The sequence below is a fragment of the Echinops telfairi genome, unplaced genomic scaffold (assembly GCF_000313985.2).
Source record: "Echinops telfairi isolate 266 unplaced genomic scaffold, ASM31398v2 ScPeMD7_3509;HRSCAF=4178, whole genome shotgun sequence".
Lineage (NCBI taxonomy): Eukaryota > Metazoa > Chordata > Mammalia > Afrosoricida > Tenrecidae > Echinops > Echinops telfairi.
The window spans coordinates 17591814-17619595 of record NW_022107407.1 but is presented as its reverse complement, the minus strand read 5'-3'; the positions used below and the strand labels follow the sequence as shown (position 1 = coordinate 17619595).

General features: G+C 36.2%; 1 protein-coding gene across 3 annotated transcripts in view; it reads right to left on the bottom strand.

The window, feature by feature from the left end:
* STXBP5L (syntaxin binding protein 5L) overlaps positions 1 to 27782 on the bottom strand; it is a 372896-nt gene that overhangs the window by 55902 nt on the left and 289212 nt on the right. For 2 of the 3 annotated variants that reach the window (XM_045294276.1, XM_004709790.3), the window contains exons 18-19: positions 24940 to 25091; positions 185 to 250 (exon numbers count right to left, since the gene is read on the bottom strand). In XM_045294276.1, the coding sequence (XP_045150211.1) occupies positions 185 to 250; positions 24940 to 25091 (218 nt within the window). Of the gene's footprint in view, positions 1 to 184; positions 251 to 23077; positions 23150 to 24939; positions 25092 to 27782 lie in introns of all 3 variants that reach the window. The other variant, XM_004709789.4, reaches the window with a different exon arrangement.

Here is a 27782-nt window from a genome sequence, read left to right as displayed (position 1 = left end):
TAATTTTGTTTGGCCTAATATATCTTCATTTTGATTTTAGAATCAAAACTGCTTATGGTTAAGTTGCAAAGCGTGAACTATATCCAATTACCAATATTATGGACTTCACATGACATCATGAAAATACAACAATAGAATTCTGCATGGAATTATCAGGAACCTGAAAAACACCAAGCATGCTTACCTGCAGTAGGAGACTTGCACCGCTCAAGTTCCAGGGGTACTGGACTGTCATTCAGCTCAGTTAAACCTGAAAATAAGATATCGAAATATAATACAGGTTTTACTAGTACTTCGCAGGTAATCATTATTTATTGATTAATATAATATTAAAAAGGTATCCTACTTGTTTGATTTTACTTTCCCATGCCGTTATGATAATTATATCGAATTTTGGTTTTAACAGTGATACAAGAAAAAAATAATGAGCAATACCTGGTGGACGTACAAAGAGAAATTGGACATAGCTGGTTGTGGTAGTTATATAATTTCATGTCAACTTGATAAATAAGTGTAGGGGTGGAATCTAGCTGGTCAATCAGGTGACAGCCTGATGATGCCTTCTTGTGGGCATGGGCTTCTCATGAGGATTTGGGGAACTTTCTTTCTCTCTCTGCTTCATCTTCCTGTTGATGAGTCTCTTCCATCCATCCAGAGCCCTGAGATGTGTCCACTGCCATTGAATCTACAAAACTTTGCACCTACCAATGTCTGATCTTTCTGCATTCTGCACCATTGCATGTGGCTGTGTGAGTATGAAAAGGGATTTATTGACTAGCACCGGACTTATAGGATAATATCAGATTTATGGACTTGATCTGGACTGGGCTGGAATGTTTTCTTAATATACAATTACTTTGAGATAAAGCTCTTTCTTATACATATATGAGTGTCCCTGGATTTGTAACTATAGTCAACCTGGTCTAACACAATGGTGGAAAGGGAACATTTCTTATAGTTCCATAGGAAACAGCTACTTTAAGAAGATCCAATATTAAATAAGCAACCTAAGTTTCATCTGAAAATAGAGTTTCAAGAAATAGAAGGGACTTTTGAAAGGACCTTGTGTGCTGTCGAGTTGATTCAGATTCGTGGTGACCTCATGTGACAGAGTAGCCACTAGGTCTTTCTCATGTGTAATCACTGGATTGGTTTGAACTGACAACTTTCCTTTTAACAGCCTAGTGCTTAATTGTTGTTCTATCAGGAACCCTAAAAAATGAGCCAATTAAAATATTAAATATTAAATAAATTAAAATATTAAAATAAATTAAAATCCTCTACCTTCAGGAGAAAGTGGTTATTGGCTTTTAAAATATTTTTAAAGAGAGATGTTATAGAACTTAAATTTATATTTATTTATAAAAATAGATTATCATGTAGAACGTACTGTTATTTGTTTACTGTTATTTGTTTACTTTCCTTTCTATGCAAGCAATAATATTTTTCTCTTGTTTCTTATGATTCTTAAATCTATTGTCACTTTTCTGAAAAATACAAGGTTAGGGACAACAGATTAATAAATATTTGTAACTTACTATTTGCTAATCTCTAATCCTATACCAATCATAAAATGTCCTGCCATATGTTCTTCCTATCCATGTTGAAAGTCTTTTTCTTAGTATACTTTTTCTTTATAAATAAATCTCCTGAGATTCTATGAGATAACATATCCCAAACTCGTCCATTTTTAGATGAGAAATTATAAATTCAATGTGTTGAAACTACTTATTCACGAGAAGTAGAAACAAAAACAGCAAAACCTTAATAAGAAAAAGATAAATAACTCAGTTAAAAAGTGAGCAAATGACGTGAACAGACACTTCATCAAAGAGGACAGCCAATGGCCAATAACATATGAAGAAATGCTCATGATCGCTAGCAATCTGGAAGGTGCAAATACTGGAGAGGCTGAGGAGAGATTGGAACACTCATACACGGCTGGTGGGAATATGATTATGTGCAAACACTGTGGAAAGCAGTATGGCACCATTTCAAACAACTGGGAATAGAAATTCCATACAATTCAGCAATACCTCTGCTGAGTATATATCCTCAAGAAGGAATAGTCACAAAACACACAGTCATGTATATGTTTATTGCAGCACTGTTCACAATAGTAAGAAGTTGGAAACTATCTAAATGCCCATCAGTAGAAGAACGGATAAACGTTGGCACATATACACAAGCTAACCCTATGAATTACTGCAAAATGGAGGAACTATGAAGCACCTCATGGCATGAATAGACCTGGAGAACATTGTGCTGACTGAAATTACCCAATCACAGAAAGACAGATATTATATGAGACCATTGTTAGAAAAAAGAAAAGTTATGCACTTCATACGAAAGGAAACAGACTTTGGAGTTTTTGAAAGTAGGGAGTGAGGAATTGGGGTGGGGGTAAGAGGACAAGGGAGAGAAAATAAAGCAATGGCTAGATTGGGGGTGTCAAATTTTTAAGACACAAGAGCCAATCCTGTCACTGATAACAATTAAAAAAATATTTGAGAGTTATAAATATACGTTTAAAAACAAATGAAACCACCATAATATGAATAAAATTCTTTTAAAATGTTATAGATGAAACTATGATAACTTTATTTTAATTTTCAATTTTACATTAGAGTCACATGTATGTCCTGAAAGGTCTGCATGTGGCTTGCTAGCTGCAGTTTCCAGGGCTATGTTGTTGACAGTTAACTGGGGTGAAATGGAAGAAAGTAATCCACAAGAGGGAGGAGAGAATTAAGGAAGTTGGTAAGGGTATACTATTGAGGAGTCTGATGAGTGGTTTAAATTGTTGCATACAAAGTTGGTAATCTGAAATGTAAGCTCCCACCTATGGTGCAATAACAGATAAACAAACATTTAATGAACGAGGGGAGTTCAATCACGCCAAGTAGAATTGTAAAATTTCTACCACAATCGGTTCCCAAATATTCTTTTTCTACCTAGACCCACCACCACCCCTGTGCACCCATCCCCCTAAAACCCTTATTCTACTTGCTGTCCCTATGGATTCATCAATCCTGTTTCATATACCGAAAAACAGGAAAACATATAATACAACACCCTAATAAGTACAAACAAAAACCAAACAAAAACATTACAAACCAAAAACACAGAAAATTTTGGAAATCAGATCAGGTCAGCCTTTTAAAGATATCAGAAAGACTTGACAATCCTACTATAAGTTGAACTAGACAATCAAATTTGTTGAATGTCTAATGTGATACATGTTTTTCATAGTAATATTATTATGACTACTAATAGCAATGAATATTTAGTTTGCATATATTTTTTCCTTTGTATAAATTATTCATCTTTCTTACTTTCTCCTTAAGAATACTATGAAATAGATTATATTTCTATATAATAGAAGGTAAAAATACTTTCTTACCTTCTCCTAACAATACTATGAATAGATTAGTTTTTTTTTCTCCATTGTAAAGATGAGAAAAAAACAACAGAGAGACAATTATATAAATTGTCCAAAGTTACACAGAAGGTATAAAAGCTTAGATTTGGCTATGATAATATACTTAATTCATAAAAGTGTGAAATATATCAGAAATAATTTCATCAAAATTTTAAAATAGGAAAGTAAAGAGGTAATTACCACTTTTTAACAATCAGCACACTGTCCATTTAATTTGTTGTTGTCCCTAGTTGCTGGTGAATTCATCTGCTTTGTTATTCAATGTGGGGCTAATAATAAAACTATTCCAATGTGTCAATTTAAAACATGTTAAAAACCCTTAATTAAATGTTTTAATAGTCATCATCATTCGATCCTATAGAAAACAACAGCCATTTAAAAACAAACCTTTCTTTCCCAGACTATGGAAGTAAATGTGTCATTTAAGAAATATTTCATGTCAAAATGAACAGGAAACATTTGTTGAATTTTATTGTAAATGTTATTGAATTATAAGATACATACAGAAAAGTGTACAAATTGTGAATATATAATTTGATGAATCTTCACAAATTTAACACACACATTTAACAATAACCTATATAGGAAGACATACATGCACTTCAAAAATAACACTTCGGATTTGAAATATGTCACTCATGATAGACAGCTTTTAGTTATGGACTCAATCTTCTCCAAAGTTACATGAATACTCTCCCAAGTCACTAGGGATACTTAAGTGAAAGTTTCAGAAAATAGAGTATAACAATATTAGTTTAGTTTTATTTATACTCATATCAAAAAGACATTGCTACCAATTTCCCTAAATATACAAATATTCAAAAGAGAACATATTTTCCCATTCTTTCTTGCTTCAATAGATAATTATTGGATAAACTACGTACCAGGCTCTGGGATACTCTTAGGGGTATTTTAAGTTTTACAACATGCCCCCAAATTCTTTGACACTCCTTCCATTTAAGAGTGGGGTCTATGTCTCTTGCTCCGTCATTTAGAGTACAGAGAAAATGATGCTATGTGACTTCTGAATCTAAGACAGCAAAGATTACACAGCTTCTGCTAAGATATCTTCAATCTAAGACTAGACTTCTGAATCTAGACTTTTGAATCCAAGACAGAAAAGATTATACAGTTTCTGCTTAGATATCTTCAGATGCCTCTAGGAGTCTCTCTCTATCTCTCCATACTACCTTTTGGAACCAAGCTTTCAGGCTGTTAGAGGACCAAGCCTCATGGTGCAACCTTGTGTAGGTGCTTCAGTTAATATCCTTGAGTTTAGACTTCAAGTCATACCTTCCTGGGGAAGATATGTAAACAGAGAAATCCTCAGATGAATCTAGACACCAAGTGTAATAAAATAATTATTGTATTGATGTGGTCAAGATAGTCATTTTTTGTACCAATGGATTCTCTTTCTCCAGCCAGTGTCACAAAAGGAACAAGAAATCATGTCATTGTAAAGGTGGGTGAGTGCAGAGTGGAGACTCAGAGTCTATCGGTTGGCAACTGAACAACCCCCTGCTGAGGGGTTTTGGGGAGGAGACGAGCTAATCAGGGTGCAGGGTAGCAATGATGAAACATATAACTTTCCTCTAGTTCTTTAATGTTACCCCCCCCCCAATATCATGATCCAATTCTGCCTTGCAAATCTGGCTAGACCAGAGGATGTACATTGGTACAGATAGCAACTTGAACACAGGGAATCCAGGATAGATGACTCCTTCAGGACCAGTGGTGAGAGGGGCGAGGCCTGGAGGGTGAAGGGAATGTGGGGAAGAAGGGGGAACCAATTACAAGAATCTAAGTATAGTCTCCTCCCTGGGGGATGGACAGCAGAGAAGAGGGCGGAGGGAGACATCGGACAGTGTAACTTATGACAAAACTATAATAATTTATGAATGATGAAGGGTTCATGGGGGGGGGGAAGGAGGGGCAAAATGAGCAAATGATATTGAGGGCTAAAGTAGAGGGCAAATGTTTTGAGATTGATGAGGGCAACAGGTGTACAGTACATATGTGCTTGACTCAATGGATGTATGTATGGACTGTGATAAGATTTGTACGAGACCTAAATAAAATAATTTTTAAAATAATTAAAAAAAGAATAATGAGGGTAACAAATGTACAAATGTGCTTTATACAATTGATGTATGTATGGATTGTGATGAGTTGTATGAGCCCCCAATAAAATGACTTAAAAAAACAACAAAAAAAACATTTCTGCCCACACAAATGACTGCAAATATCTCTTCAAATTTTTGGATAAAAAGAATTAGACAAACATTAGTTTTAGAAATGCAATACAGTAGAAATATAAAGATGACATTTACTTAAGACTGCAATTAGAAATAAATGTTGAAAAGTGACTTTAACAGTAACTTGATTATTCTATATGTGTGCAAATTAGTGTGGTGATGGTGTACTGGTTGAGCAGGCATAATTAACTCCATTAGTCATTGCCTTATCTCAGTAACCATTTTAGTGTTATTAACCCAAAAGAGGATTGAATAAGATGCCAAACCAAAGGAAATGGCACAGGTACACTAAAATGAGGCTACAGATTTTTGGAGACAGATAAATAAGTTTCTTATTTGAGAAGTGTAGGTTTGATTGTAAATGGAGAAATATGGCAAGTTTTAGATGAATGCAATAACAATTTAAACTGTGTTGTAAAGACAAAATTTTATAGTAAAAACATACTGGATCTAGAATGAAAAACACGTAAGTTTTCACTTGTAGTTACTGACTGAAAAAACAAGTCATATTGAGCAAAATATATGAAAGGGCTTCAAAAATGTGGAAAAGTGGAATTAAAATGAAATTTTGCATGAGCCATTCAAGTCCCTTCATATAGTCTTGTGGCAGTCATTTAAACTCTTTGAGCTACAGTTCTTTTATATTAAATAAGCATATAAGTATCTCCCACAGGATATTAAGAAAACAAAAAGAGGAATTTACGAAATCCTATGTAACTTAAAAAGCATTAAGTAATTATGATATTGAAAAGAAATCAAACTCAAAACTCACTGTCTTTGAGTCTACTCTCAATTATACCGACCCTATAGGGCAGGTTAGAACTACCCCTGTGGGTTTCAGAGCTGTAACTCTTTATAATAGAAGGCCTCATCTTTCTGGAGCTATTTTTAGTTAAAGATTGAAATTCATAGTAATTAACTTACAATACAGGTAGGAAAAGATGGAGCTCAGAGCAAATGCTAATTCTGCCTCAATATATTAGCTCCCATATCATAACTGAAGAGCTCTGGTGGCATAGTGGTTACATATGAGCTAACCACAGATAAGGGGTTCAAAACCAATAGCTGCTACCTCATAAATCCTTGATAAGTTATAAATTATTATTATTTTTCATGCCTCACACTGACCGATGTCTCCCTTCACCCACTTTAATGATAGAAATTTCCCATCATTGGTAGATATTTGGAGGTTTCTAATTTTTTACTATTATTAAAAAAGCTACTATGAAGATGGTTATATAATTTGTGTATATATAACTGTATTTCTAAGAACAGACTATGAAGAAGGAATAGGCTATTAATTTCAGAGAAATTAGTCACTGAAAACCCTATGGATAGCATTGAAACATTATTATCTACTAAAAACTTAATGAATGGAAGAAGCATTGTCCGAGATAGGGCAAGAGGATGGGCCCCTTGGGTTGGACAGAAGGTCTTAAAAATGTGACTGGGAAAGTAGATTCAATCATAAGGAACAGGGTGGAGTAAAGCCTTTGAGACCTTTATTTGCAGATGGGGCAAGACTTGAAATGAGAAGAAACAGCTGAAAACATCAATTAATAATTGGAACTTGGGATGGATGAAGTATGAATGTAGGAAAATTGGAGTCACGAAAAATGAAAAGTTTGATATTCTAGGCATCAGACTTTTGAATCAGGAAATCATATGATATACTATACCAGGAATCACACAATCAATAGGAATGACATTGTATTCATTGCCAAAAAGGACATTTCAAGGTCTATCTTGAAGTACCATGCTGCTTGTGATAGGATTTTATCTACCCACATTCAAGGAAATCCAATCAATATGACTGTTATTCAAATTTATGTACCAACCACATAAGCTAGTGATGAAGAAATTGAAAAATATACTAAGCTCTTTAGTTGTAAATTGATCAAACACGCAGTCAAGATGCATGGTAATTATTGGTGACTGGTATGCAAAAGCTGGGAACAAAGAGGAAAGAAGAGCAAATGGAAAATATGTACTTGGTGGTAAAAATGAAGCTGGAGGTTGCATGACAGGATTTTGTAAGACCAACAACTTCAGCACAAATACCTTTTTGCAACAACACAAAAGGAAACTAACTACACATGAGGACTTCTGACGGAATACACAGAAATCAAATTGACTATATCCATGGGCTAAGATGCTGGAGAACTTCAATACCAGAAGCTAAGATCAGACCAGGGACCCACATTGGAACAGGCCATCAATTGCTATTATGTAAGTTCAGGTTGAAGCTAAAGAAAATAAAAACAAGTCCACAAGAGCCAAAATATGACCTTGAGTATATCCCACCTGAATTTCAGGAACACCACAAGAACAGATTTGAAGCATGAAAACCCAATGACAGAAGACCTAATAAACTGTAAGATGACATGAAGAATATTATACATAAAGAAAACAAAAGGTCATTAAGAAAACAGAATGATAAGTTCAGTGTAGATGTCAGAAGAGACTCTGAAGCTTACTCTAAATCATAGAGTAGCTAAGGTTAAGTGGAAGAAATGAAGTCAAAGAACTGAACAGAAAATTTCAAAGGGCAGCTTGCAAAGACAAAGTAAAATATTATAATTAAAATAGAAAAGAACCAGAATTAGAAAAGCAGAAAGGAAGAACACATTCAGCATATCTTAAACTGAGAAAACTAAAGAAAAAAACTCAATTATCGAGTGTCAATAGTGAAAGATACTATGGCCCAAATACTGAATGCTGCAGGAAGCATCAAGACAGAAAGAATACAGTGTCACTGTACCAAAAAGAACTAGTCAACATTCAATCATTTCAAGAAGAACATGTGAGCAGGAACCAATGGTACTTAAGGAAGAAGTCCAAGCTGCATCAGAAGTGTTAGACAAAAATAAGGCTACAGAAATTAATGGAATACCAATTGAAAGTTTCAACAAGCTGATGAAGCCCTGGAAACACTTACTTGTCTATGCAAAGAAATTTGAAGAAAGCTACTTGGCCAAGTGACTGGAAGAGATCCATCTTTGTTCCGAAGAAAGGTGGCTCAACAGAACGCTCAAATTATATGAGGGGGCACAATGATAAACATGATCAACAGAGAAAAGATTGAAGTAGTCAAGAATTTTGTCATGCTGGATCCACAAACAAACAATGGCCATTACAGCAGTAGTTAAGAGATCAAATGATGCATTGCATTAGGTAAATCTGCTGCACAGGAGTTCTTTAAAGTGTTCAAAAGCACAGATGTTACTTTGAGGACCAAGGTGTGACTGACTCAAGCTATAGTATTTCCAATCACCTCATATGCATGTGTAAGTTGAACACTAATAAGGAAGACTAAAGAAAAATGGATGATGCATTTGAATTGTGGAGTTGGTGAAGGATATTGAAAGTACCAAGGACTGCCAAAAGAACCAACTAATCCATGTTAGATGCATAGCCAGAATTCTCCGTAGAGACAAGGATTTTGAGACTTCATCTCATGTATATTGGACTTCTTATCAGGAGACACTAGTTTCTGGAGAAGAGCATCATGCTTAGTAAAGTATAGGGGCAGCAGAAATAAGGAAGGCCCTTGATTTGATGGATTGACACAGTGGCTGCAACAATAGCTCAAACATACGAGCAGTGGAAGAAGCACATCAGTCCGTGTGATCCAAGTAGTAAAGAGAAAACCAGATTTTCTACTCCTTTAAAGAGGTATAGTCTTGGAAATGCACAGGGGCAGTTCTATCCTGTCCTATAGGGTTGCTGTGAGACAGCATCGACCCAATGCAATGAGTTTTATTTAGGGGGGCTTGGAAGGATGACAGTGGAAGCTCAAAATCCATTTGCAGAGTCCACATATGGTTTAAGCTTCAGATGATTCCCCTCCTCTGATGATAGTTGAGGGATGTGGATAGCCTTATCAGACAGACTATGTCATACCAATTATGGCTGATGTACTCACTGCCATGGAGTCAATGCTGACTCATAGCGACCCCTTATGGGTTTCTGAGACTGGAACTATTGACAGGCGTAGTAAGCCCAATCTTTCTTCCAAGGAGTTGCTGGTGGTTGTGAACTGCTGACCATGCAGATCGCAGCCCAACTCGTAACCACTACACTATAAGGGCTCCTTCATGGCAGATGTAGTTAGGTTAAAATGTAATATTTTATGTTTTGATCTCCCATTTTGACCAATTATAAAGTTGTTTCAGTTACCAAAAAAGAGGTGAAGGGGAAATACGTGTGGATTAAGACTCTGGTGAATTTCCTTGCAATCATGGGATGTGAATAGCCTTGCTATCATGTAGTGTATTACTGCAGATGCATTTAGTTTAAAATTTAGCACCTATCACTTGATCTCCCTTAGGATCCATTTTAAGTTTGTTTTGGCTTTTTAATATTTTCTGCTTATTTTAGATGGAGGTTTTTACTGGTTTTACTTTGGCATTGTTAGTTTTGTTTTTGTCTTACTATTTTTATGTATATGAAATCCAGGGTAAGTAAATCTATAGAGACAGTTACTGGATGATTATTTCCTTGGGGTCATGGCAGGGGAGTTTGGGGGGAAATGGAGAGCTAATAACGATGACTACAAGGATGAAGAAAATGTGCAAAGTCTGATTGTGGCGATGCTTGTACAACTCTTCTTGAAGCTATTGAACTATTCAATTGTATGAAATTTAAATTATTTGCCAATAAAGTGGTTGTTTTTTTTTTAAGAGCAATTGTGAGGATGATGTAAGATCTGTTGATGTTTTGTTCTGTGGATCATAATGTTGATGAGTCAGAACTAGCTCAATGGCACCTAGCAAAAATAACAACGTGTATTTTCATTGATCTTGAGTAAATATTAGGAGTACAATTTTGGGGTCATATCAGCCAAACTGTTTTCCAAATAGACTGTACATTTTGAATTTTCCTCAGCTATTTATGGGGTAAAGTTGTTCCACATCCTCAACAACACTTGGTTCTTTCAGATCTCAGCCCCTTTAGTTATTGGAGTCTTGGAGTCATTTAATGTGCCTATTGGCTAATGAGATGTCTTTCTATATGAAGTTCCTATTCAATACTTTTTCCAATTTTTCTATTGGTTAGTTTATAATTTAGTTGTAGGAATCCTATATGTATTATGGGCATGAGTCAATTGACAACGTATTATGAAAATTTTTGCCTAGTATGTGGCTTAGCTTTTCCTTTTCATAATGGTACATTTTGATGAGCAAAGATTTATATAATTTGAAGGTAATTTATCAATTCATTTTATTGTGATTGAGTTTTAATTCCTATGTAAGAAATTATTTCCAAGCCTTGGTCATGATGATAGTTTTTGTTTTCTTCTCTTGTTGGTAGGTATGGTCAAATTGGCTCTGATCCATACAACAGAATGCAATGTTGCCTGGCCCTCTGCTGTCCTATTATGGTATTTTCGAGCCCATTGTTGTAGCCACTGTGTCTATCTATCTTACTTTGAATCTCTCTTACCTCCTTTTTATGCTGAGCCTCTATTCTATCGAGCATGTTATCCTTCTCCAAGGATGGGCTCTCTTTAAATATGTCCAAAGTAGGTGAGACAAAGTCTTGCCATCCTTGCTTCCTTGGAGCTGTCCTTCCTTGTAAGTTTGTGCTTCCAATAGTCCACGGTACTTTAAACATTCTTTGCCAACATCATAACTCAAAGTCATCAATTCTTCTTTGGTCATCTTTATTTATTATCCATCTTTTGCATACACACAGAGTAATTAAAAAGACCATGGATTGGGTGTGGCATACCTTAGTCATATTTTTTCTTTTCAAGATTTTAAAGAAGTCTTTTGTAGCAGATTTTTCCAATGCAATAAATATGTTACTAGATTTCTTGACTGCTTCTTCCATAGGCATTGGTTGTTTATCTGTGTGAAATGAAATCCTCGACAATGTCAATATTTTCTTCATTTATTGTGATGTTATTTATTGGTCCAGTTATAAGAATTTTCTTTTATATTGAAGTATAATCCATATTCCTACTCCTGCCAAGAGTTCAGAGTTTTGGAAACCAACAGAGAAAGCGCTAGCCTGTCCTATTGGGCTACTATGAGTTCGAATTGACTCCATAGAAGCGAGCTTTATCAAGCTCTTCTTAGATTACTAAAAAATATCACTTTTCCTTCTTTCCTTCCTTCCTCTCTTTTTTTTTGGAGAACATCCTTAAGCTTCAACTTCCTCCCACTCAGTTTAAAATAAAGTAGTGTCTTCCGAGAACATTTCAAAGATCTCTGTTATAATGGACTTCATTTTCTTCATGGCAGAATCCCCGAGTCATAAATCTGACTATTGAGCAGGGGTGGTAACCTCTAGTCATCTCGGTTTGTCTCTTTTAGTGTGGAAAATCCATCCTATGAATAGATGTGAATGAGGGAAGGGAGCCTTTAACTCTCAGCCACACTCACCAGGAATTCATTTAGCCTCTTCAACTTGTAGTTAATTGGAGGGGATTAGAAATGCTGGTGACCTCTCCCTCTCAGTGAGAAAATACAACCTTTGATATGGGGCAGAGGGGAAAGGTAGCCCTATCATCTTGGCCACCCTCTCCTAAAATGCCACTTCTGTCAAGTTGATGTGGTTCAGGGGCAGGGGAGTGGGTGGGGGGATAGTATGGGGACAAGAAGGGATTGAATAAACTGTAGTTTAGGTGTCACAGACTCAGTTTTACAAGCTTCAGTATATTTTCTTGAATTAGAGTTTCTTAATTTGCTGCATGGCCTTAAGACAATTTCTAGAGAATTTAAATGGTTATTTTTAAAAACTGGTTTCATCCATTATGTTGTGAAGTAAGTCAATCACAAAAGGACAAACATTATATGAGTCCACTACTATAAAGAGAAACATTAATTGGTCAAATCTTTGGAACCAATTCCCAAACAAAGGTGTGCTTACTGGCTACGAACCATACATCACACTCCTTATGTGCACTTCAAAACATTGGCTGTGATCATTCCTCCAACAAGAGGGAAACAGAGATAACCATCCTCTTGATGCTGTACAACACCGAGGCAAAACTCTGACAGATCAACAGGCCCTCCTAGGAATGAGAGGAGAACCCTACTGGAAAGTCAAATTGAGACCAGGAAATGGGGGTATCTACAGTTCAGAGGAGGCACATCAGTGGGTAAATGTAGAGGGCCAACTTCACATCGGGAAGGGATGCTGAACAGTGATCATAGGGAACCTAAGTGGAGAATAAACCCAGTTTTACGGTCCTGGGTAGACACTTCAAATATGTTTCTATTCAACCCTTGGTGAATAGCGCCATGGACTGGGCACTATGATGACCTTAGATGTTGGCCTTACAGGGAACATGGTATGCCTGAAGCTTGACTGAATGAACTGGGCCCAACCTCAAAATTACTTATATCCTTGGACTTAGGATTGAAATACACTGATGGGAGACGATGGCCACCCCAAGACGGTGTAAATGGCAGTCAGTGGACTTTAGGTGGTAACTCCTGACTTAGTGGGTGTCCAGTGAAAAGAGACCCAGAACCACCATATATTTGGTACCTCAATACTCTCCTTTCATTAACACGACAGGTTTTGGTCTGAGAGGCAAGGGTCTGCCTTTGTAAGAAATGATGCAGGAAATTTCCCTTTAGCACCATACCCATGCTCAATGCAAATAGCACACAATCAATAAAGAAATCAATCTGTACAAAGCAACAACTGATGTATTGCAGCTCACAGTTGGACTATACTTGCATAGACTCCTAATATCAACAGTACCTTAAATTTTGTTATTGGATAGATTCTGTTATTGAATGTTATTAATGTTGGAATTGGATGTTATCATATCCTAAGGGGATGATTGGCAACATTTTTTCTTTTTTGTTTCTTTATGTTTTGTTTGTCTGTTTTTGCTTTTGTTGTTGATCTTGTCAGCTCTGGTTTTGTTTATTGTTTTTGTCATAATATAGCTACCAAAGTAAATCAGAGTAATTCATAACCCAGGGACAAGCAGATGGATTCTCGACTCTCACGTAATTCTAGCCCTAATGCAAGAACATTTTGTTTTTATAACATGGCCTTGCTGGGTATTCACCTTCATGAAGAGATCACTGAAGATAAGGGTGCTACAGTAAGTGTGGTGAAGAAAGCAGATGGTGCCCAACTATCAACTGGAATAGAGTCTGGGCTCTTTTTTTTTTTTAATCATTTTATTAGGGGCTCATAAGACTCTTATACAATCCATACATACATCAATTGTGTAAAGCACATTTGGACATTCATTGCCCTCATCATTCTCAAAACATTTGCTCTCCACTTAAGCCCCTGGCATCAGGTCCTCATTTTCCCCCCTACCTCCCCGCTCCCCCCTCCATCATGAGCCCTTGATAATTTATAAATTATTATTTTGTTATATCTTGCCCTGTCCGATGTCTCCCTTCACCCACTTTTCTGTTGTCCGTCCCCCAGGGAGGAGGTCACATATATATATACCCCACCTTCCCTCCACCCTCCTCATATCACCGCTCTCATCATGGTCCTGAAGGGATCATCCACCCTGGATTCCCTGTGTTTCCAGTTCCTGTCTGTACTGGTGTACATCCTCTGGTCTAGCCAGACTTGCAAGGTAGAATTCAGATCATGATAGTGGTGGAGGGGGTGGGGGGAAGCATTTAGGAACTAGAGGAAAGTTGTATTTTTCATTGTTGCTACATCAGAGCCTGGGCTCTTAAAGGCTTGTATTCAAATAAGCAGCCATCTAAGTGAGGCATCAACTAAGTCCACATGGTAGAAGCACACCAGCCTGTGTGATCCAAAGATGATGATAACAAAAGCCAAACACTGTAAATACTTGAGTATAAGTCAACCCGAGGCACCTAATTTCACCACAAAAACTGCATAAAAAATGTGCTAAAAAACTCGGCTCATACACGAGTTTATACGGTATGATGAAGGGAAAAGTATCAGAGCCCATGTTGTGAATACCCAATTTGTAGAAGGCTATGGAGGACGGCGGGAACCCAAAATCCATGTGCAGAGTGTTTGTTTGGATTGGGCCTTAGGAAGATCCCCTCTAGACACAGCTGAGGGGCTTGAACAGCTTTGCTATCAGGCAGAGATTACAGTAAATTTGATTATGGTGGATCGAACCATAGTATAATTTGGTACTTGGTTAGTTGACGTCTCTCTTGACCCAACCTGAATTTTCTCTATGCTCCAATATTTCTCAATTTTTCCAAGAAAGAAATTTCTTTTCTGGCTTTTAAAATATTGTTAGTGTTTTATTTTTCTTATATTGTTAGTGTTTTATTTTTCTTCTTCTATTTTTATCTTATATTATTATTACTGTTTTTTCTTTCTGTTTCTTTTTTTTGGTTTGTTTTTGCTGTTTCTCTTAGGTTTCTTTGTTTAGGAAGCACAAAAGGAGTGGATGCACATAGACAATGAGATGCAATGGTTTATTGGGAAGGGGTGCAGGAAGGGGTAAGGAGATGAAATTGGGGCATGATCAGTGGATTTGGGAGGGGGGAAGATTAGAGCTGATTGTGATGACATATATACAATTTTTTTAGAAGTGGTTTAACTATGGAAATGTATGATATATGAATATATCAAGAAAACTAAGGGGAAAAAAAGCAAGCAAGCAAACGTAACCTATGGCTACTATGGGTGAAGGAAGAAGAGTTTTTGCTTTGGGCGGGCATTGAGATCATTTTAATGATAGTGGAACAATTTGGAGAGGGATAACTATAGCGGTTGTACAACACAAAGAGTGTAACCAATGGCACTCAATTATGTAGAAGTTGTTGAATTGGTGAATGTTTTGTTGTGTATGTTTTTGCCAAAACTGAAAAAAAAAATTACATGAATAACAATGAGTACAGGGAAAGAGAAAAAGTTCTAAAATTGGTTGTGGTAAAGATTGTACAACTCCTCTTGATATGGTTTGACTATTGAATTGTATGATGAAGTGCCAATAAAACTGTTTAAAAAAATGGGCTTCACTGGAGAATGTGTCTATGGAGTTTTGCATGCTTCTATTTGTAAGTCTATCCAATACAAGTTAATTTCCCAATTCTTTGCTGTTACTATAGAGAAATTTAGTTTATATACTAATCTCTTGTCAAACATGAATTTATTATTTTCATATTTTGTTACATATTTATTCCTTTGGGTTATATATCTCATAATTTCACTAGATGCAGTTTTAATATTTTCATTCTAATATTTAGGAATATTATTTCTTTATCTTGCTTCCTAAAATAGCTATGTCAACAGGTGCTATGTCAAATAAAATCATGACATATACGCTCCCCTGTTCACTGCAGCACAGTTGAAAATAGTGAGAAACTGGAAACAGTCCAAATTCCCATCAGTAGAAGAATGGATTGAAAAAAATTTTTATACATACACACAATGGAATATGATGCCTCCCTAAAATCCAGCTATGAAATACCTCATAACATGGAGGGACCTGGAAACCATTATGCTGAATGAAGTCAGTCAATAACAAAAGAACTATTATATGAGTCCAGTACTATAAGAATAAATATGAAGAAGAAGGCAGGCTTATATTCCCAGGTCATGCAATCTTCTAACCCCATGTCCAAACAATGTGGTAAAGAGTCTGTCTAGTGTTCATGACCCATACAACACCACCTTTATATGTGCAGCTTAAATACCACTTTGACAGAGATCTCACTTCAAGATTGGAGAGGGGGAGATGGCCATTCATGTGCTGCCACACAATTGTGCTAAGGTCACCCCAAATCAATAGATACCAGAGATGATAAGCAAACCTTATTAGAAATTCAAGTCAAGAGAGGGGAGGGGACATGCATGTCTCCAAGTAGGCAAGTACATTTCTACTTGTGGGAAAATAGGGGGAGGAGCAAACTCTCATCAAGGAAAAAAAATGTTTAACAATATTTATATAGAACCCAAGGGGAAAATATCTGGTATTATGTTCTTAATTAGACATTTTTGACCACATCCAGCCCTTGGTGACCTAGGCCATGTGCCACAGAATACTGGGACTTTGGACTCTGTTCTTTCAGGGCACACAACACCCTTCATAGACCATGCCAGATGGGTTTGATGTGGAAACCCCACCACTTAACCTGGACTTTCCCTCAAACTACTCTGTAACCCTTGGAGTAAAGGCCGAAGCTCCATAGTATGAGAAGAAAAAGATGACTGCTATCCCAACGGTATAGAACTGGCAGTTATTGGACTTTAGTTCAGATCTATTGCTGTGAGGGTGACCAATTAATGATGGGCTTGGACTACCATATACTTATTTTTTAACACCCCCTTTCTTTATTAGGATATATATTAATATGATAGGCATGGTTCTTCAACTGTCAATGAATATTACTGAATGTTTTGCCTTATTACCAACCTCCATTGTTTGGATAAACAGTGTTCAGTCATTCAAGAGTTTAATCTGTACAAGTCAATAATTCATGTGTTGTGTTTTGTAGCCCGCCTATACTTGGATAATTCCCCTTTCTCAACTGTGTTTTAAATTCTATATAATTGGCTAAATTAATGACACTATCAATAGAATTGCTTTACATTCCAGGGAGATGGTTGATAATGTTCTCTAACATAAAATAACAATGATGTCTCTAAGGTGAATCAGAGCCATAGATAAACCATAGGTGCATGAATGGATTTTGGGATTGCACTTAATTCCAATCCCAATCTAAGATAAATTAGGTCTTATGACATGGACCTCCTCAATGCTTGCCCTCATGAAGAGATCACTGAAGATATGGGTCCAATAGTAAAGTATGGCAAAGAAACTAGATGGTACCTGGCTATTAGAAAGAATAATATGTAGTCAGTGGAACAATCTCCCCACAGAGGGGCCACAGGGAAGGGATGAGTCGCCAGGGTGCAGTAAAGCATCGATGAAACACACTATATTCCCACTACCATGACCCCAGTGGAGCTTCTCAATTCAGGCTAGACCAGAACATATACACAGGTATAGAAAGGGATGGGAGCTCATGACACACAGAATCCAGGAACAGGAGTGGGAATAGTGATACCAGAAAGGTAGGGGGAAGAGGGGAAGAGGATGGGGGAAAGGGGGAACCGATTGCAATGATCGACACATAACCATACACCACTCTACAGGAGGAAGAACAACAGAAACATGGGGCAAGGGAGAATTTTTAATACTTTCAACTTCCTTTTCAATTGAGGTTTTTCTCTGTTTATTTCATTGTTGTTGTTAGTTTTTATGTTCTTTTATATGTTTTTGGATATACGAAATCCAGGATAAGTAAATTTATAGAGACAAACTGGATAATGGCTTCTTGGGAGTTTGGCAGGGGAATTTAGGGGGATGGGGAGCTACTAACAATGAGTACAAGGAAGAAGAATGTTTTACAATAATTGTGGAATGATTTTACAACTCTTCTTGATATGATTGAACTATTGAATTTCATGATTTGTGGATTATATGCAAAAAGTAAATTTTGATTATGTTTAAATTTTTTTTAAAGTCATAAGAGTGAACACCATTCCTTGGTTGGTGATCTTACAAAGAAATCATTCAATATTTCACAAAGAACTGTGATGTTACCTGGAGGATGTTCACAGATAGTCTTTTATTAAACTGAAAAATGTTATTCTATTCTCAGTTTGCCGAAAATGTTATTTTAAATAAGTGTAAAATTTTGTCAAATGTTTTTCTGGATGTATTGAGATGGTCATATAAATCTCTCCTCTATTCTGTTAATCAAATAAATTACATTGTGTTTTTGTATATTAACCTTGCATCCCTGACATAAATTCATCTTGGACATGATTTTTCTTCCTTATGTATGCCTGTCTTCCATTTGACAATATCTTATTTATGATTTTTGTATCTTACACATTAGAAAGACTGAACTATGTGATAACTATATGTGGCCTGTAGTTTTGTTCATTGTATTTACTTTTGAATTCAATTTTTAAACAGCCAGGAAATATTTACATTTCCACGTGTTTTTTGTTCGGGTAAGTTACAGATTTTAAAGTCCTTGGGTGTTGCCAAAGGAGTCCTGGTAGTGCAGGTTTGGCTGCTAATCACATGGTTATGGATCAAACCCACCACCTGCTTTACAGAAGCAAGACAGGTTTCCTTGCTTCTTAAAAAAATTCATTTTAGAAAGCCTTAGAAACAGTCTATTCCGTACTATAGGGTTGTTATGAGTTGGAATTGACTCAGTGGCAGTGGGTTTGATTTTTTGGCTTTTGGGTGGTACAAAGGAGTCCTAGTGATACAGTGGTTAAAATGCTCAACTGCAACCAAACGGCTGGGAGTTCAAATTCATCAACTACTGAGAAAGATATGGCAGTCTGCTTCCATAAAGATTCATGGCCTTGGAAGCTCAAGGGGAGCAGTTCTACTCTGTGCTGTACAGTCACTATAAATCTGAATTGACGTGATGGCATGGGTGTACTTTTGGTTGGGTGGTACAAACAGTCTGCGCTTTCTACTCAACTAAAGGTTGGCAAGTTCAAATCCACCAAGCAAAACCATGGAAGGAAGGCTTGGTGATATGCTTCCATAAAAATGACAGCCCTGAAGAAAAAAAAAAAACCATCCCCAAACCCATGGAATGTTTCTACCGTGTAGGAATTGAATTGATGACAATTAATTTGGTTTGGGTTTAGATTTTAAGAGATCTGTTTATTTCATCTAAATCAGTGGTTCTCAACCTTCCTAATGTCATGACCCTTTAATACAGTTCCACGTGTTGTGGTGATGCCCCAACCATAAAATTATTTTTGTTGCTACTTCATAACTGTAATTTTGCTACTGTTATTAATTGGGCGACCCCTGTGAAAGGGTTGTTCGACCCCCCAAAGGGGTCGTGACCCACAGGTTGAGAACCACTGATTTCTAAATTGTCAACCAATAAGAATATAGTTTACCTCCTCCCTCCCACGGGCACAAATAACAGAAACTGTTGGGGAAGAGAGACAGCTGTGGTGTAAGATATGAAAATAATAGTAATTTATAATTTATCAAGGGGTCAGGAGCGAGTGAGGTGGGAGGGAGGGAAAAAAGAGGAGCTGGGACCAAGGGCTCAAATAGAAAGTAAATGTTTAGAAAATAATGATGGCAACATATGCACAACTATGCATGATACAATTGATGTGTGGATTGTTATAAGAGCTGTAAGAGCCCCCAATAAAATGATCTTTTAATTTTAAAAAGAATACAGGTAGTCATATCTTCTTTTTTCTCCAATGTTTGTAAAATTCATACTAACACATTATCTTTCACTTCTAATGTTGGTTATTTTTGCTTGCTTTTTGGGGGGATCATTCTTGCAAGGATTTTATAGATTTCATTTATCTTTTCAAAGTCCATCTTGAGACTTTGCAAATATACTCTATTTTTTGCTTTATTATGTCTATTCTGTACTACTTCTTTCTACTTGTTTACTCTGAGTTATTGCTCTTCTTTATTTAGTGTTTAGGTTATTGACTTGAGAGTTTCTTCTTTTTTGCAATGGAAGTATTTAATATTTTGAAGTTCCCTGTAAGTACAGCATTAGCAGCACAACACAAATTTTGATATGTTATGTTTGTATATGTTTGTGTTTGATATGTTGTGTTCACTCATTTCTAAATACTTTAAACTTTCCTGGGTGGTTGTTTTGAGCTTATGTATAAATCTGTTGATATATTCCAGATAATTGAAATTTTCTAAATATATTTCTGATATTGACTTCTAGCTTAATTCTTTTATTGTCAGAAAACATACATAGAATTGTTTTCTGTAACAGAAAAGTGGGTGAGGGGTGATGGAGGATGATGTAAGATATGAAAATACTGTACAACTTATTGAGTGTTTGTGAGGGAATGTAGGTGGGGGGGTAAGGGGGAAGATATGGGGAGCTGATATCAGGGACTCAAGTGGGAAGAGAATGCTTTGAAAATGATGATGGCGGCATATGTGCAAAAGTACTTGACACACACAGGATGAATGTATGGATTGTGATAAGAGCTTTAAGAGCCCCCAATAAAAGTATGGGGGGGGGGGAAGAATTATTTTCTATATGTAAACCAAACCAAATGCATTGTTGTCTACTTGATTCCAACTCACAGCAACCCAATAAGACAGAATAGAAGACCCTGCCTAGGCTTTCCAAGGATGTAAATATTTATAGACATCAGTTGCCACAACTTTCTTCGTTGGAGTGGTTGGTGGTTCCAAACCACTGATATTTCACAGTTAGTAGCCAAGTGCTTAACGACTGTGCTACCAGGACTCTTCCTATATGTGTAGAAGAATGTGCATGTGCACACACACACACACAACACACACACACACACACACACACACACGGTAGGAGATTCTACCTGGAAAAAAATAAAACTTAACTACCTATTTACATAAAAGGTTTATGTTACATATTACAGGGGATAAGTGTGGAAGAATAGTATAAGACAGAGAACAGCAAATTTTCTGTAGAGTCAGAGAGTAAATATTTTAGGCTTTGTGGGTCATATGGAGAATGTTTTAACCACTCAATTCTGCCTTTGTAGTGTGAAAGTAGTCACAGATTTTCATAAATGAAAACGTATGGTTGTATTCCAATAAAACTTTTATGTTGTTGGTAGATGACATCAAGTCAGTTCTGAGAGCACCCTATGTACAACAAAACAAAACTCTGTCCGGTCCTGTGCTATCCTCACAATTGTTCTTATGTTTGAGCCCATTTCTTGACGTCACTGTGTCAATTCATCTCATTGAGGGATTTCCTCTTTTTTGCTGACCCTCTAATTTACCAATCATATTATCTTTCTCCAGAGACTGATCTCTCCTGATGATATGTCCAAATAACATGAGATGAAGTCTTGCCATCCCTGTCTCTAAGGAGCATTATGTCTGTACTTCTTCCAAGAGAGATTTGTTTGTTCTTTTGTCAGCCTTTCAGTATATTTTGGCAACACCATATTTCAAATGCATTGATTCTTTTTTGGTCTTCCTTATTCAACGTCCAACTTTCACATGTATATTATGCAACTAAAAATACTGTGACTTGGGTCAGGCACACTTATTTCATATAATTTTCATGTGCCATAAAATGTTATTATAGTATCTAATAAACCACTGTTTTAGGAGAAGCCACGATGTTCTCTTATATGACACTAGGAGCATAGGCAGTGGATATGCCCCCAATGGGTACTCAACTAGAGGAGTAACTAGAGAATATTTAAGAGCAAAAGTAAGTCATTCTCTGGGCACTCCTAGAGTTTAAAAGATTTACTCCCTGTAGCTAGGGGAATTTATCAGGATTTTTAAAATTAATATGATGCTATTGGTACCTACAAGCTGATGCCATCTGCAAAATTAAGGTTATAAACAACATGTTCATATATTTGTGTATGTTATACAAAGATGAAGCAATCTTTTGTATATTATTTAGTAAACTGATTTTTATATAGCATATTGGTGAATATACTATAAATATCTTTCTCTGTCCATAAATATTTACCTGTATATCATTAATATCCTCTGTCCTTCCAGTCATATGCTCATTCCGCACTCTTTCTGTACTAGTCTTTAAAATTGTTGACTTTAGCCATATTCATATTTTTATTAGCTATCATCAAAATTCAAACTCACTATTATAGAATCAATTCTGATTCATACTGACCCTATAGCACTGGGAAGAACTGCCCTTGTGAGTTTTTGAGACTGTAATTTTTGTGGGGGAGCAGAGAGCCTCATCTTTCTCATATGGAGCAGCTGGTGGTTTTGAACTGCTAACCTTGTTGCTATCAGCCCGATGTGTAAACAACTACACTACCTGAGGTCTTTATATGGTACAACAATAAATGTCAATGTTACTCATTCTTTTTTTACTTGTGATTCAGATTCACCCAGTGTGTAATATTTGATACCTTAAATGCTATGGAAATGTATATAGACTCAAGTTTAATGAAAGCATCAGAAATTAGGAATATTTAATTACCTCCAAGAAAATTAGTTATTTGAAAGAAGCAAATATTATGACCCTGGTGAGAAAATTTTTAGAAAATGGCCAAAAGCACAACATTTCCAAAATAAAGCATTCAGTTATTATTGGCACTGCTATATCAAGCTTATTATTTACAAGGACACAATGGATTTTCCTACTTAAAACAGAAGACAGTGACTTTTGGATTAATAAAACATGATATGCATGATCTGAAATAAATACTGAAAAAAGTATGAGCAATTGGGTATGCAACAATAAAAGTTTGAATTATTTGTATAATACTTTTTATTAAAATTATCAGGTTGCATTTCCATAACAAAACAAAAAGTACATGCATGCTGAATGTGTTTTTTTTATGAAAACACATTACTGAGCACAAATGTATGGTTTTAACTCAAGCATTATGATGAAAACAAAGCTATTTGCCTAACCTTTATAAAACTTACTCTGATAAGAAGTACGGATCCGTTTCGTTAAATCGGGATAAAAATTAGACAGGCCACGCATGCAAAAGTTGTCTTTGGGACATGCCAGAACACCAGCATCAGCAGCAGGCAGAGGAAAGAGAGAAAAATAGTCTCAAGTGAAAGGAAGTGATAGCATACCAGAATCTAGAACAGCCAAGAAGAAGAAATTGCAGCGTTTGGGGTAATTAGATTTGAGAAAAGATATTGGGAAATAAATAAATATAAATTAGAAAATAAGATGTGATAGATGAATGAGGAGTATGTTGTAATCATATTTAATTTAAAAAGTCTTATAAAATTGAATGCATGTTTTTCAGTATATGCCTTCATGTCATAAACATATTTGGTTTGTAAATAATATGTATATATTGCCTCCTTAATAATACCAAAATGGTTGCCCTTAAACCTTCAGAAATTAAAAAGAAAGCCAAGAGTCTTAGCCTTTGCAATTTTATTTCCTTAATGCAAATAGTCATCCTATGCCCTAAATACAAACTGAGACACTCACAATATCATTACAGTTTTTCCTCAACTTAAATTCATCAAAATTTTGTTTGTCATAATTGCTAAGGTTTCAAAAGTGTACATTAGATTAAATAACAATTGCATTGCCTTTGTCAGAATATACAGTTTGTCATCCCACTGAGTATATCCAGATAGTAACAAGATAGTCACAGGATCCACAGCTCTTCTGATTAAATAGCTGTGTTTAGCATTCACACACAGCTTGGTAATCCCTAATAACTTCTGACCCTAGAGCCCATGAATTTTCAAAAATGAATGATCTCTTTCCCAATCATGAGGGACCTTGTGGTACGTGGCATAGATACAGATTCCTCTTTTGCTTCATGAATCAGTAGTGTTATGGGCCAAAATTAATTTGAAAGTTCCAGCTCCTACAATTTTATTACAAGTCTGGTCTTTGGGGGTAACTGAATATCCTAAGGAAAAAAATATCAAAATTTTAAAGAGAATTTTATGCTACTGGAAAGACTTCAAATTTGGAGAAGTTTAGTAAGAATAATAAAAACAAAAGGAACTAAAGTTTATCAAGACAGTTTTCATTGGTCTAAGTGGGAACCTTTTTCTATTATATTCAGTTGTTTAACTTGGTACACCTGTTGTTGGAAAACAATACCTGTAATCATCTACTATAGGATTGCTATGAGTCAGAATTTACTCAATGGGATATACTCCCTCTATTTTAAAACAGTCTTTACAAGGGAATATTTAACAAAGCTTTCAATTGATTATTTTAAATAAATCAAGCTGAAAATTTTAAAAGAACTGTCTGAAAAGCACAGCCTATCTTATATACATTTATATTTGCAAATATTTCTGTACAACCAATTTTTTACTAGTTAAAATATGTCAGTTGACATAAAGCACACAAAATGTTGTCAATGTTTACTAAGCTATGTAGTTGGATATGCACTGAAACTTTAGTACACTGTGGGTTATTTGGGATTGTATAGAAAGTCTTCCTTTTATAGTTAAATGAATCAACTTTTGGTCCTGCTCAGAAAATTTTCTTTTTTTCCATAGCAGTAGCTCCTTATTTTTTTTGTCATTTCTTAGCAACTGACTTCTAAGAAACTCGCTATCCTTCCTAACTTCAATAACATATTGAAGCTTAAACAGTTGGCTTGTCCTTTCAAAATCTTTCCATTGTTCTTGCCTAATTCATTGTACTTTTATGGTAGTATTACTTATACTGAGTATTACTTATGGTAGAACAGCATACACCTTAATAACAACAGAGAAAAGAAAGGAGAAATCATTTGAAGAAAATAGAAAAGATGAGCTTATCAAGTCCATAACCAACTTGTCATATCTCCTACCTGCAATGAATTGCTTATTTTTCCTAGGAGAGCGTGGTTGTCGTTGGTATAGATCACTTGATCTGTATAGATCAACAGTTCCCATGCTCAACAGTACTGTCTTCTGCATAAAATCCACCACGGCCAACCCATTGCAGTTTCCAAATGCAACGCTGAGAGAGAAAACCATGCAATTAGAATGCATCACTGCAACTGTTATTTTTATCTTTCAATTAAAAATAAGAATATTGGAAAGGAATGCTTTGATGATGCAGAAGTTGGACAATGGTTGTAAAGTCAGGGAGTATGCCTTTAATTTATATAGGGAAATTTTACAAGAGTAAATAAAAAAGTATTGTTATTAGGGTTCTCTTGCATGGGTATATTCCAAACAAAATGTGTTTAAACATGTCTCTGCCATCAGTGGGTGGCTACCAACAAGTTCTTTCTATATTGCAGTTATCTTAGTCTCATTAGGGTGTTTTTAAAAATAAGGATATTACATCCCATGAAAAAAACACCACTTTTGAGGTCAGGACTAATATTAGAAATATAATTTTGCAACAAATTTATGGAAATTCTGTCCCATATAAAACAACAGGTTTGAATAGAACAGCCTTTTAAAGAAGTTCAGGAAGCCCTCAAAGATAAGCCACCTGTCTACCTCGAAGGATGAAGAAACCGTGGCTGAAGTCCAGTGTGTTAATCTGGGTACTTTAGAGAAACAAGTCCACAGAAACTCATAAGAGAGAGTTTTATATAAAGGTTAAGTGCACATCAAGAAAATATCCCAACCCAGTGCTGCTGAAGCCCATAAGTCCAACATTAACCCATATGTCCAACACCAATCCACAAAGTCCTCCTCCATCTCACAAAACACACACTATCATGCTGACTGCAGGAGGAAAGCAGTGTCAGTGAATGTGTAAGCATGTCAGCGCTGGCAGGGGTCTCCACACGGCTGGCTGCTCCAGCACCCAGGGCTGCATCGGGGTAGGTCCATGTGGCTTCTCCTTGGGGATGTCTTGCAGGAAGTCAGCCCTGCAAGCTGAAGCAGGGAACTGCTAAGGCAGCTTCACCCTGGTGCGACCATCACAAAGCAAGAGACCTAGAAAGGCGAGGCTCACTGAGCCATTTATCCCTCTGCCCTTCAATTAACCCCACATGTGTTTATTGGCCAGGGTGGCACAATAAACTAACTAACTCATCCAGAAACAGGTGGAAGAAGATTGTAGAGTTATCATTAATGCAATAGCTTCTGGCTTGGCATTTTCAATTCTAAGTGAATAGCTTAGCCTCAGCAAGCTTTCAATTCCTTGAGGGCCAAAAGTGTTGCACAAGAATTAGCTGACTCATAAAGCTGATCTTTCCATCAATCTTTTAAGCAAGATCAAAGGTAATGAAAGTGATCTTATTGTATGAATCATAATAGAGGACGAGGCTTGGATTTGTTAATATGACCCACAGAGCAAGGTCCACTCAAGCCAGTGGTTTCCAAGACATCTGTTGGTCCACTTAAGTTTAAGGCAGAAGCTTATGGCAACTGTTCTTTAGATTCTGAAGGGTTACCCTTGATCAATGTTTTTGAAGGACACAAGACAACCAACCATAAGGTTTTTTAGGGATACATTTTTAAACAAATTTTTATTAATAAATCTTCCAATTTGGGGATCTTACATATATTATAAGAATCCATATTGTCAATCCATTATAGCAAGTGAGTATGTTCAATTGTTGGTGTCAACAATTTCTAAACATTATCTTTCTTCTTGAGCCCTTTGATATCAGCTCCATTTTTTAACCTCTTCCTTGCCCACCCTTCCACCCCTGCGAACCCTTAATATATTATGTACTGTTACTATTACTTATAGTAACTCACACCTCACATTTTATCCCTTCACCTACTATCCTGGTATTCATCCCCCTCTGACATTATTACTATCCATTCCCCTTCCCCGCCTTCCCTCTCCCTACCCTCCTGCAATCGTTACTATTACTTCTGATTCTGAGGGAATTTGTCTTTCCTGAATTCCATATATTGAAAGCTCTCTACCGTTGTATGTACACTGGTCTAGCTGGATTTGCAAGGTAGGACTGAGATCATAATAGTGGGGTGAGGAATGATTAAGAACTAGATGAGTGCTGTGTGTTTCCTCCATGCTAAATTGACCCCTGGAAAGGGATATGTTTTTATGAAAACAGAAAACTGCATTGGTGATAAAAGAAAAAAGCCAGGAAAGCTGTACTAAGGCATATTTCCTCCCATCTTGATAATTTACCTGCTCATTTTTTGAGGGTAGCAAGGGTTGTGCTAAGAATTCACTGGGAAACCTTACTTCATACATCCTATAATCCTGACCTTGTCCCTTCTGACTTCTTTTTGCTTCTAAAACTAAAAAAAAATTATAAAAGGGCATGATCCGAGTCCCCCACGGATGCCAAAATTGTTTTCTTTAATGAGCTACACATTGAAGAACATAGACTTCTTTGAGGAAGGGTTGGAGCAATAGAAACATGTTCTTTAGAAGTATATAGACCTTGATGGAGGATATGTCGAGAAAATATTGTTACATGCTTTTATGTTTTTGTTTAATAAAGATTTCTCTGATATTCTTACAGTACTTTTTGACTTACTCTTGTCTTTACCTTGAACACTTATTCCGAACAGTATAAGCTGCAATTACATTTTATCAGTAATTTTATTATTATCTTAAACTACAGCTATATAATAATACTGGTAAACAGGCAGTGTATTAGTCTGGGTACTTCGGAGAAACAAATCCACAGCGACTCATGTATAAGAGAGAGTTTTATGTAAAGAAAAGGTGCGTCACGAAAACATCCCAACCCAATGCTGCCCAAGT